We start from the raw sequence: 13,158 nt of genomic DNA on the forward strand, positions 1-13,158 counted from the left end.
CCTATGGTCATGAGCTTTGAGTAGTGACCAAAAGAATGAGGTTGTTGATGCAAGCAGCCAAAATGGCCCATATCAACGTTACAGCTAAGAAAACTAGAACTTTAGAATAACCGTAAATATTACAACATAGAACTAACTATAGAAGAAGCACACACCCACACACCCACACACCCACACACACCCACACACCCACACACGCACATACACTTTGCATGCAATCTTCTTTAAGAAAAAGAATGAAAGATTATCTTCATTATCAATATTACCATTGTTGTTAAAATACACAAATAATTAAAACAGTACTGTCCAGTTAGTCACACATAATAGAAGAAAAGTCACAAAACTTTACAAACTCTGCAAAGACAGTCTATATTCCACTACAGAAGAACTACAGAACAGGCTTTTTTTCAGCAGTTGTGGGAGGTTCTACAGATGCACACATCTGCATTAATGGCTGCAAGGTTGTTAATGAGTTCATTTTATGACTGCTTCGGAGCGAGCTCTGCAAGATGCCGATGACAGTAAGACCACTTAGGGACTGTACACGTCATTTCCCTTAATTCGCCAGTACATTCAGTTGGCCTCACAACTGCAGACCACATGTAACTTCACCAGCTCTGGTTGGATGTACTGCCAAATCCACAGTGAAGAAATTGGCGACGTGTTATGGTTGTGAAATGAACATTCGGTTCGCAAGCAACAGCTCTGGTGGACATTCCAGCAGTCAGCATGCCAATGACATGCTCCCTCAAAACTTGTGATATCTGTGTCATTGTGTTGTGTGATCACACTGCACATTTTAGAGTGGCCTTTTATTGTGACCATCCCAAGACACACCTGTGTAGTAATGATGCTGTTTAATCAGCATCTTGATATGCCACACCTTTCAGGTGGATGGGTTATCCTGGAAAAGGAGAAGTACTCACAAATGAGTTGTGCAGTTGAAGCAACAGCCTGATCTACTGTAAGTGTCACAGAACAGTTTCATCCCAAAAAAAATTATTTCATACCATGTGCCTTCACTCGCTCATCCACCCAATCATAATTACACGTGTGCCCTTGTGTCACACACTGACACGTTTTCAGACACTGGTATTCATAATTACAGACATTTAGGATGTACAGTACTGTGAAGTGTGAGGATAACCTTACACACGTTGTTTTTTCTTAATGTACATGTCAGTCACTGCCGTAACCTGCTAAGCCAGAAACATTATTTATGGGGAAACTCCAGACGCATAACAAAACTTTTGTTGATGGGTGGTTTTATTCAACATTTTAAGTTTGCTCCTATGATTTAACCCAGCCTTGCACCTTTCAGATAAAGTGGAGCAAGTCAGACTTTATCATCCAACATCAGTGTTGCACCTCACTAATCAAGTTATTTTATAATTAGGAACACTGTCTTCATACTTTCGCTATTCATTTTGAAAAAAAAAAAAGAAAGAAACATTTTCCACATTTAAACAAAGTGTTGCTGTTTTTCTGAGTCTGACAGTCAGTTTTAAACATTGACCCCACCTCATACACCAAAGCCACAAAAACAGTAAATCTTCTTCACACTCAAAACCTGTTTGGTTCCATCTTACTGTAACTAGTCAGTGGGGAAAGTTTTCAGGTTCTGAAGTCAACAAACAAAAACAATGTTTTTCACATTGTGGAATGAAAATTGAAGCTTTTGAGTGAAGGCGTGTAAGAGTAAATTGTGCAGACACATGACCTGATTTCTGAACATCAAACATATATTTTACGCAGTTTTCCATTTGACTAAGAATTTGATTTGCTTTTAAAGAGATGCTTCCATCACGTATATTTCCCTTTTAGTCACTTTGCTTGGTATGCTTCATTGTGCCGATACAGTGACTAAAAGGGACACTGCTCTTCGTTCTGCATGCAGGCAGGCCCCGTGGGTTTACTTTAAAATACAGGTAAAGCATGCCATTAATTGAAACCATCTTTCTAGTTCTGTCCAGAACATGTCTCACATACACATCATCTGGTCATTTTTATCTTTTCCCAATAATTTGTACTACATATAACATAGTTATCTCTACAAGAACACAACCCGGAGAAATAAGATGTAAATACTAAGAGATCAACAGAATAAAACTCCTCTGATCTGTTCTACTCTGAAATATTGTTGGTGTGTAATTCAAGTGTGAACAACAAAGCATATAGAGACCTACATGTCCCATATGTGCATGCAACAAGAACATGCAGCTGCGCCACATTCCCTAGTGTGTTGAGGAACAGTTTGTTCTTTTAGGTAGCATTGTGATAGTCAAACTTAAATGTCAGTTCTACGTCAGCTATGTCACTGTGACACTGCTCTAAAGCTTCAGGTAATGTCGCTTTCAATCCCAACCCCACTATTTATAACCAAGAGACGTCCTTGTTCTCGTAATAATTAAACTGACATGAGTGATGAATGTTTTAAAGTGACACACATCACTGCCCCTCGCATATTTCTGTTGGATGGACAAAACTTGATGTGCTGGTTCTGAACTTATACAAGAGTTTCCTGGTGAACAAGTTTGAAGGAGTTTTAATTGCTGGAGTTGATTGTTTTTGACTTCTAACCTCCATGTTTAACTGACATTGGCTTTACTTCCTCATTGTCTGGAGTCCCACAAATCCAACTGCTGTATGTGTAAAAATAATAATAATTAATTTGAAAGTGTTGTTTTTTGTGTTGTTGTTTTTTTGCCACAAACTCTGCTCGCACATTGATGATGAAGATGACAAATATGGATCATAAGGCATTGAACTATTATTGAAAAAAAGCTTAAAACATCATGTTGTATATGTAATAGGGGATATGCATAACCAAATATAAACTGAATCACAATGTTTATTTAAAATAAAGTAGAAAACACTCACATCATGTACATAAAATCAAACAATGCTGAGGAAATGCTGCCTCAATTGGTTCAGTTTTAGCCACCAGAAAAATCCATATCAGTTTATGTGTATGTTAGAATATTTTGTACAGCTTTACCTTGCTCTTGTCTTTTCTGCTGTGGAATTGAGGCCATTTAATCAAAGCCACCAGAGTCCATTGACAAAAACAATAAACAGAACACTGGAGCCGCTGGTCTACTGGTATATCAATTTGAGAGCATTATTTATTGATTTCACGTTCAGATTTTGTAATACTGTCCCTTAAAACCCTGCCCTCGCACTCAAATAGCCTCTGCTTGCGCTTAGATCTACTCTGTTTCTGCTCAAACTGTGTGCTCACACTCGGACACAATGCTTCTTGCACAGATTTCCTGCTCCAGCTTCAGCTCTTCTGCTCGCGCTCAAGCTGCTTCTGTGCGCTTGTGGAATTTCTGCTCTCAGATTTCTGCCTTGCGCTTGTAAAAAGAAATAATTTTTTTTTTTGCAGGTACTACCCCCTGGGTACCCAACCTGATGCCGCACTCTGATGGAGACAGCTGAAGGTGTGAGTAAACTACTTTTCAACAGCCTTGCTACTGTTTGCTTGTGTGCTTGAAGATGTGCACAACACAAATCAATCAATCAATCAATCAATCAATCAATCAATCAATCAATCAATCAATCAATCAATTTTATTTATAAAGCCCAATATCACAAATCACAATTTGCCTCACAGGGCTTTACAGCATACGACATCCCTCTGTCTTTATGACCCTCGCAGCGGATAAGGAAAAACTCCCCAAAAAAAACCCTTTAACGGGGAAAAAAAACGGTAGAAACCTCAAGAACAGCAACTGAGGAGGGATCCCTCTTCCAGGACGGACAGACGTGCAATAGATGTCGTACAGAACAGATCAACATAATAAATTAACAGTAATCTGTATGACACAATGAGACAGAAGGGGAGACAGACAGAGAGACAGAGACAGAGAGAGATGCAGGACAGACGGTAATGATAATAGCTTACAACAACATTAATGAAAGTAATAATATAATTAATATTACAGGCTATTTTGGTACAATATGTTGAAAGTATATATTAATATCTGATAGTATACATATGTGACAATAATCATATGTGTATAATAACAGTAGAAGTATGACTAATGATAACAGCAGCAGCAGGAGGCATCTGGCAGGACCACGGCAGCAGCACAACCACACACGTCACACAGACAAATGTCTTGATGACTGTGATTTGAACAAAACACATCAAATGTAAAATAATTAACCTTTCCCCTCTAAACTGAAATGATACTATACATCTTAAAATATGTCTGTAAGACATTGATTTGTTAATGGGATTTCAAGCCCTTAAAGAAAACTTTATAAAATACTGTGTTTCCTGGTTTTCACTCCAACCCCTTTTGTCTCAAAGTGAACAATAAGCCAGTTAGTCACTCATCTATTCACATGCATTCTTCCATCTACAGACAATCCACCTACTGACAGCTGAAGGTTGTCGTGCTCCAACCTAGTGAGAAAGAAGATAATAAATTAGACCTTTAGTTTGGATAAAAATACCATCATCCCCTGGAAGTGCACAGGCTTTACCATCTTGTCTGGTAAATTTTACAGAAACAAGAAGCCAACTCAAACACTTTATATTGTTTCCAAATGCATTCTAACACGACTAAACAGCACAAACACTGTTTCAGATTATTCATGGTTGAGTTTTTTTTGTCTTTTTTCCCAACAAGTTGATTAAAATTTGTTTTTAACTGCCTTTACTCTTAACTTCTTTCTCTTTAGTTACATGTCAGAAATCTTCAGAGGTGAAATGCAGCAAAATACATATACTTGAGTATTATTGAGCATTATTTCATAATAATTATCATTTTATAATAGTTATAAATGTATTATACTTTAAATGTAGCTGCTACCAGCATCTACAGTTAAATACCAATTTTCAAATTAATGCCTCAGTAACAATAATCTAAAGTTATCATATAATGTATCACCCATGGGGGGCATTTTTGTGCATAATGAAAACTGTTCACTTTTGTGGGGTATTGCCATTTTTACTTGAGTAAAATATCGAAGTACTTTCCATCCTGGAAAATCTCTGACAGTTCAATTATTCTTCTTAAGCAGCTTCAAGTGAACAAGTAATTTGACTGACAGCTGAGCTCGACAGATATTGGTGAATTCTCAGACACACCCAGCGTGAGCTGCCTACAAAGAGCGAGGAGCCGAGCACCTGCTACACCGAGCATCAGAGTCCAGGTACAACAGGTATGCTCCACTCATCTCCTTCTTGAAATTGTTGTTCTTACCTTAGCAACTGAATACATCAAACGGATTCCTTGGCCACCAAACACTGTTCATACTTTGACTTTATATCCAGATTTAAAGTTTCAGTGGAGTGGACCACCATCATGACTCCAGTTTTGTTTTTCCTCCTCTTCCTCTCATTGACAGCCATTCCTTCGGTAAGTCTGACTCTTTCAACACTGGGATTTAAAAGAATCTCCAAAATCTCACTTTCAAATGAACTAAAAGAGAAAAAATAAACATTGCTATGAACTTGGTGCAACGTTAGGATAATGCAGTTGGTTTTTGAAGGATTTTGTGAGCCTCTGAAATGAGGGAGATTAGTCAAAATCCATAAAAGAGCATGTAATCCTTTAATTCATATGTACGGGAAATAAAAAAACAAACAAAATCAAAACATCAAACAAGCTTATTTTTATTAGTCTGGTTCTCGCTTGAGAGAAATAGAATCATCATAAAAATGTAGAAAACACTTTTTTTCTTTTTTTTTAAAAAAATTGGCAATTTCGTGCCTTTGTGTTGCAGGGTGCTTCTGAGGATGGACCTCAAACCGGTGAGCTGAATAAATTTCCAAATTTCCTAAATACTGAAGTAAATTTTTTTAATCTTTTTTTGTTCCACCCAACAGCTAACTCAAGCTAAACAGCTGGTAATTGTTTTTTTCCTCTGTTTTCTTCCAGAGGAGTCTTTGGATGTCTCTGAAATCATCGCCAGAGCTAATGCTGACCTAAGTAGGTTTTGTAGGATCCAACTCTAAATACACAATGGTAAAAACACAATGAGACGTTGGCTCCTGCAGTCACTCACTTGGCTCTAGCTGCATTTAGCACAGGGGTGGACTAAACAATGTTGCACCATTAAGAGGTGAGTGGGTCCTCAGGGAGCTTCCAGGATTTTATTTACACAAAGTTCAGTCTTTCAACTGATTTATTCAGCCAATTTCAATTTAGTTATGGCACTAATTACTTAAATAAAAAAATGCAAACAAAACCAAACTTTTTTTCATTCCAGGCTTTTTGAGGGCCTGCCTTGCATTGGGGTCCTAAGTAATTATTCCCACTTTTCCCCCATTATGACGCCCCTGTCCGATAGTTGATGTCAATCAACAGAATATAAGTTCACAGTTATGATAATAATCGTTTAAGTCACTTATCAAGGATTATTTCAAACATTTGTTGGTTTAGCTGTGAGGGTTTTCTGATTTTCTTTCTATATTGATGTAAAATGAATATCTTTGGATTTTGGACTGCTGGTCAGACAGTTTTTTTTAACCTCTAAAAATGTGCAGCCTTTGCTCATTGGTCTGTGTCCATCAAACTAATGAAATTCAAGGTCCCTGTTTTTAATATAAATCTAAGTGCCTGTTTATTTGTTGTTCTGCAGAAACGCCCCTGACACACGGCGACATTGTGCCAAATTTACAAAGGAATGCAGATCCCTGTGTGACCAGAGGCTGCATGTGGCCCAAACGTGGAAGCTACGTCATAGTGCCTGTCTACATCTCCTCCAGATACAGTAAGCTGCAGTAACCTAACTCCTCAGCTAACCCCTAAGTCTCAGTCCAAACGCTGCTACTATCTCAACACACACACACACACACACACACACACACACAAACCTTATGTGAAATTTTTCATCTGCTTGTATTTACCAGCTAACATAAGAGGTGAGATTTTGATTTGAGTAGAAAAGCTGAAAATGTGTGTTACTATGCCTGAAGAGGGGGACTGGCTTGTTCGTCAGCAGCCTGTTTGTCTCTGCAGCCAGAGAGGAGCGCAACATCATCATCAGAGGCCTGCTGACATTCCACAGATCCACCTGTATTCGCTTTGTCTGGAGGCGCTACTGGCATAGGCATTACCTGTACTTCTACTCTGGATCTGGGTAGGAACACACACAAACACACATACACACATAACATAACACGACAGGACTGACACTCTCACACACTGTTTTCTTTAATGCAAAGTCCTCCCCAGATAATGTCACAATTAAATCTTTGTTACAGTCATTAGTGTAATTTTTACATCCATATGTATCTTCTGATCACCTGTATGTTTGGTCATCATCATGAATTCTGTTAGTGTGGAAAAAGTATGAGCCTATGTATGAAATTGACACTTAATAGAATAAATCATTATTATAAAACATTGTACACGTATTCACACTAGTTAAAGAACCTCCATTAATCGCGCTATTTAAATGTGAAAAGTCTCACTGACTGACCATCACCTGTGTGTGTGCGGAGAAGGAGAGGGGCGGAGGGAGCGGAGTTGTGGAATCATCGTGCAGTCCCACATACTATCATGCGTTTAAATAACTCATTAGACGGATATATAGAGAGCAAGCCCAAATAAGCAACTCCACTTTGAAAACAACACGAACAAACCGCAACCCGCGACTACCAATACTTGTAAGCGACTTTACAAAAAAACATGTCCAAAGTCGCGGACCTGACAACCCTGCTTGTGAATACCCGCCCTACTCTGCCTCTGATTGGTTTATGATGAAATTTTACTCTCCCTAAGCCAATCATCATGACTTATCCTTCCCCTTCACCTGCCCTCACCAAAGAAGAAAACCTTTAGAGTTCCGCTGAGAAGGAGCTTGCTTGGGTTAAGCCCCTACAATACCAGAGTGACGACACTTCCATTGACTCCAGTGGTATGCTGAAGTTAAGCCTCACGCGCCCTCTAGTGGGGCATGAGGGCATTACCTTTCCTACCAGAAAACCCATTCACTTACAGTAGGCAGTGTCTGATGCGCACTTGCTTGTAAGTTGATGAAAACGGCCTTGTTTTTACTTTTAGGTGTCTTGGTCATATTAAATCATGCTTATAATTTGTTCATTTCAAAATGTAGAGAGTAACATTATGGTAGACAACTGTTTTTAGAATCTAATAAGTGATAAACATGCATTAACATCAAGCTATTGGCCAAACTGCATGGATAGACATATAATATACTGATGTGCTATTATACTGTTAGATGCATCACATACAAGTGCCTGTGTAGCTTAGTCAGCAGAGCATTCACATCAAATTGAAAGGTTCAAGGTTCGATAGGCTCCACCAATTCAATGTATGAACAGCTTGAGAAACTGTTTCCATATTCCTTTTTGAACAGTACAGTACTCTTTTTAAAAGCTATATTCACTTGGTTTATTACAATATATCTGCATTTAAATGAAACGAACATGAAAATCTGTTCATAACCTATGTGGTAGGGCTGCACATTATATTCAAACGTTGATGATCCGCACATGCACGTGAAGGAGGGATTGTGAAAACAGGACTGACTAGGACTGGAGCAACCATATTGTACAGTGTTTGTATATTTCAGTCATGAAATAAGAGTTCCCCTTTAAAAAAAACAAGTGGGTTTTTTGTGCCTTAACCTAATCACAGGTTAACCACATGGTTCCATCCATCCATCCATTTTCTAACCGCTTATCCTCTTAAGGGTCGCTGGGGGGCTGGAGCCTATCCCAGCTGACACTGGGCAAGAGGCAGGGTACACTCTGGACAGGTCGCAGGGCTGACATGTAGAGACAGACAGCCATTCATACTCATGGTCACCAGTTAACCTATCCCCAACCTGCATGTCTTTGGACTGTGGGAGGAAGCCGGAGTACCCGGAGAAGACCCATGCTGACACGGGGAGAACATGCAAACTCCGCACAGAAGGGCTCCCACACCCAGGATCGAACCAAGAACCCTCTTGCTGTGAGGCGACAGTGCTAACCACCACAGCCACCCTAACCACAGGGTTATTGAAACATAAAGTTTTAACTTATCCACCACAAAATAACATACAAATGTAATGCACCCATGGTTTGCAGAAACATGCAATGCAATTTTTTGAGACTGGTCTATATTCTGCTTTTGTGAGTGTAGCTTGCATAAGACAAGAGATGAGAGAGACTTAATTATCATGTCTCTATACAATGCAGTATGGTACATAGAGGAAGAAAATGGTTTCCCTTGTCTTAGTGCTAAACAAAAGAATGAACAAATGAATGTAAGGTGAAACAGGTACAAAAGAAGCTACAAGACAAGGCACAAACATATAGTGCAATGACAAACATGTAGTGCAATAACAGAAAAATACAAATGTAAGTACATTTGTGCTACGATTTCACTGTGTGTGTGTGTGTGTGTGTGTGTGTGTGTGTGTGTGTGCGTGCGTGTGCGTGTGTGTGTGTGATTGTATGTACCAGGTGTTGGTCCTACCTGGGCCGTCAACAACGAGGACAGCTGGTCTCCCTGAGGAAAAACGGTTGTTTGTACACAGACATAGTGCAGCACGAGGTTCTTCATGCTCTGGGCTTCCACCACGAGCACGTCCGCTCCGACAGAGACCAATACGTCGCCATCCTCACCCAGAACATTCTGCCAGGTCAGCTCAGCCACAAAATATGTTTTATGTCGTGGTTATACAATGATAAGAACAACGGAGGGGTGAGTTTAAAGCTTAGATAAAATCTAGCCATAAAATGCTAAGTTTTTACAGTCTGAATGAATGTTTGGGCCATTGGAAAGTACCACATTTTTGCAGATACATTTTGGGCAGCAGGACTTCTAGCCCAGAAAACTGGAACCAGGTTCCTCTAGTTATTTTGTTCATTGTTCCTGAGAAAAAAAGTTTCTTGGTCCTCCTGCAGTCAAACACAGCCTCTTGTGGCCACTGGAGGCAAGGCTGCATCTTACATCCTACATAACATATTGTTTTGCATTCGCAGTCACAGAATTATAAATTCACTCTTATTCAGTTAATGCCAGTAATGTGACTTCACAACCACTGTGGATAAAGCCTAGGGGCTGTATTTACAAAGCTTCCTGGTACAAAGAGTTGCTCCTAGTGTCTAAATTGTAAGAAAACTCTTCTGACATTTCCCAAGAATTTCCTCTTATAGTTCAAACTAGGTCCTGGTAAGGAATGATTCTCAAAGTATTTTAGCCCTAAAGAGAGCCCCTAAGGTGAAACACTGTTAGGAGTAGGGAGGAGGACTTTTAGGAGGTTTATGAGTTTCTGATGCAGAGGAAAAATGGCAGATAGACATAGAGGTAGGAGACATATTCTCCAAACACTGACTGGTAGTGAGTTAATGAAACAGAGTAGATGGTGCAGGGATAATGTTTGTGGTTGTGGCAGTCGACACCAGAAATAAAGTGATCACAACACTAAGAAGAAGCAGAAAACAGGTGCATCCACAGGCAAACAATTTCAATCCACTGTAACAGAAAACAAAGAAAGTGAAAAGTGTGCTTAATACTTTAATCTGTTGTCTTCTCTTGTACAGGAAGGGAACACAACTTTGATCAGGAGGACACTAACAACTTGGGTACTCCTTACGACTTCAACTCTGTCATGCAATACAGCAAGTGAGTGTTCATGAGTGAACACAGTCAGTGACAGTGACAGACACAAAGCAGTGATATTTAACAAGGTGGGAATGAGAACTGGCTGGCCATGCCCAGTTTGTATGCATGAGCACGAATGGTTCCATGTTGCAGACTGGTGCTGTGTGGCTGGTCCAAGCCCCTTTGTTTGTTTCCCATTTTGTGCTGGAATAAAAGTACAAAAGTATTAGCATCAAAATCTACTGAAAACACTGAAAGAAAAGGTAATTGTGCAGAATGGCCCATTTTAAAACAAAATATCTTACATTATTGGATTATAATTATCGATGCTTTAATGTGTTCATCACCTACATGTTGCAACTGGTGGAACTAAATTTATTTTATATTCTTTTGGGTAGTTTCATCCATGATAATTCATAATTTATGAGCTGATTTACATTTTGTATTAATAATCTAAATCTGAAAAGTAACAAGCAAAAAGTAGCAATGCTGTCAAAAAAGTGGAGTAAAAACTTAAATATTTGCCTCTAAAATGTAGTGGAGAAAAAGTATTAAGTAGCATAAAATGGAAATACTAAACATAAATACAGTGACCTCAAAATGTGTGTGTGTGTGCAGCTCTGTATACCAACAATGTTGTGTTTGTGTCCTCAAGATACGCCTTCTCCAAAAACAGGAAGCCAACCATCGTCTCTAAGGGCAACCCTAACCTTAACTTTGGGCATGCCACACAGATGAGCGCCAATGACATCGCCCGCGTCAACGCGCTTTACAGTTGCCGTAAGTAGAAATTAACACTATCTCTAAAACTGTACAACTAAAACACAGCAAATACATCTCATTACTGATTGGTTTGCCATGTTATAGCAGCAAACAGTGTTGACATATCATATATTTTTAAGGCTGTTTGATCAATCAGAATTGGATTTTTTTTTTCTTCCTAACCAGCACGTTAATGACAGAAGAAAGAGTCGGCCTCCGGCGGATACTTCAACTCTCTGCTTCATATGATTCAGCTGAAGGCCTTGATCTGTTGTACTGCAAGAACATTACTTCAAAGCAACACAAAGTCATTGTTATTGGTCATTTTTAGCCCAGCCACAGGAAGTTTTTGTCTGAGAAAGGCAAACCTTACAGGCGTATGAACAAACCAGTGCTATTGTTTTCCTTGCAAAGAAAGTCTTAAAATGTGCTCAAAATGCTTCATTAAGAGTAAAGGTTCTATATTCATGGTTATGTGAGGTAAGATACATACGTTTTATTGACTAAATGAACTTAAAACCAAAAGTAAAAGTATGCATGAATGTCCCGTTAATCTCTGACAAGACATCAGATTTAAGATAGTGATTGTATGTTTATGATGAAAAGTGGCAATAGAATTTAAATATAAAATATCATAAAATAGAAATACCCAAAGTACAGCTAGCTCACAATTGTAAAAAAAAAAAAAAAAAAAAAGGAAAAGAAAAGAAAAGAAAAGAAAAAAAATTCTGAAATACTCTGCAATAATAAGTAATAATATTATCAGGACTTCTATGGCCAAATGTCTTCTATTTTTTTGTGTGTGTTTTTTCAATTTGGGGGTTTCTGTCCTTTGATTGTACTGGAAATGTATCCAATTGTGATTTATATTAATTTCTACAATCAAGTGGGACATCTGTTCAATAAAAATCTACAAAAAAATAAAAATATGTGTTTTTATATATTTCTACCAAAAGAAGGCAGCGCTCCTATTGTTTTAACAGATGTACACTGCAGTTTAGATCAGGGGCCCAAAGTATCAGGCCCCCCAGGCCTTCACCTGCAAAATGTCACTCGAAAAGACATGTATAGACATGAAAGTGACTGAAAATGATCACAAACAGACTCAGAAAGACCACAAAAAGATGCACAACAACTGCAAAGTGACACAAAGTCTATGAAAAGGGGCTAAAGAATCACTACTGGACACAAAATGACTGCAGAGAGACACACAGAGCAACTAAAAGAGATTTACAATGCCTACAAAGAGACACAAAACCACAAAGAGATGTGTAATTACTAGAAAGAGACATTGTAATAAAAACAATAACAAAAGACTAACTTTGATGGCATCTCCTGACCTGAGTAAAGAGTAGAAGTAAATTTTAAAATAAAAAAATAAACATGAAAAGTACTTGTTACTTAAAAAAAAAAAGCTACTTTTTACTTATGTTTAATATTGGTAATGCATTAGTACGCACCCGCTTATGGAGCTACATTAGGGTCAAATGTTTTGTACTTGAAAAAATAAAATTTGAAACTGAAAATTCATTGATCTTGAATTTTTGAAAAATACAACAATATATTCAAAATAAAAATAAGTATATGAAACGTTTTTTCAGGTTAAATATAATTTTGATTCACTTTGGTAATTCTTTTGAATAAATAATTTATTTTCACTTTTCACTTCCATATATATTTTAACATTTGAGGTCTTATTTTTTTCAGTTGCATGTTTTATCTTTTCAGATTCAGATCTTATTTTTTACAGTTTCACAGCTATGTAAGTGTTGAGTCAGAATTTTTTTAGTTCCTACGTTCCCTGAAGGCACTGTCACTC

At 38.2% G+C, this 13,158-nt stretch overlaps 2 protein-coding genes across 8 annotated transcripts in view; one reads left to right on the forward strand and one right to left on the reverse strand.

The window, feature by feature from the left end:
- Positions 1-5,106: 5,106 nt before the first annotated feature.
- LOC126393176 (low choriolytic enzyme-like) lies at positions 5,107-12,270 on the forward strand. Of its 3 annotated transcripts, XM_050049124.1 has the most exons (10): positions 5,108-5,175; positions 5,288-5,372; positions 5,740-5,767; positions 5,895-5,945; positions 6,598-6,729; positions 6,978-7,098; positions 9,434-9,612; positions 10,517-10,598; positions 11,233-11,357; positions 11,526-12,270. In XM_050049124.1, exons 2-10 carry the CDS (start codon positions 5,319-5,321, stop codon positions 11,531-11,533), a joined length of 780 nt encoding a protein of 259 aa, XP_049905081.1. In that variant the 5' UTR covers positions 5,108-5,175; positions 5,288-5,318; the 3' UTR covers positions 11,534-12,270. The 3 variants fall into 3 exon arrangements, 2 of the variants coding, with proteins under 2 accessions (XP_049905081.1, XP_049905089.1); XR_007570243.1 differs by lacking the exon at positions 11,526-12,270 and having other exon boundaries at positions 5,107-5,175; positions 10,517-10,663; XM_050049132.1 differs by lacking the exon at positions 5,108-5,175 and having other exon boundaries at positions 5,182-5,372.
- LOC126393157 (NLR family CARD domain-containing protein 3-like) overlaps positions 10,649-13,158 on the reverse strand; it is a 32,575-nt gene continuing 30,065 nt past the window's right edge. For 4 of the 5 annotated variants that reach the window (XM_050049076.1, XM_050049092.1, XM_050049111.1 and 1 more), the window contains one exon: positions 10,649-10,781. In XM_050049076.1, coding sequence (XP_049905033.1) covers positions 10,656-10,781 — 126 coding nt within the window. In that variant the 3' untranslated portion in view covers positions 10,649-10,655. The remainder of the gene's footprint in view (positions 10,782-13,158) is intronic. The other variant, XM_050049101.1, reaches the window with a different exon arrangement.

Source organism: Epinephelus moara, chromosome 1, assembly GCF_006386435.1.
Source record: "Epinephelus moara isolate mb chromosome 1, YSFRI_EMoa_1.0, whole genome shotgun sequence".
NCBI lineage: Eukaryota > Metazoa > Chordata > Actinopteri > Perciformes > Serranidae > Epinephelus > Epinephelus moara.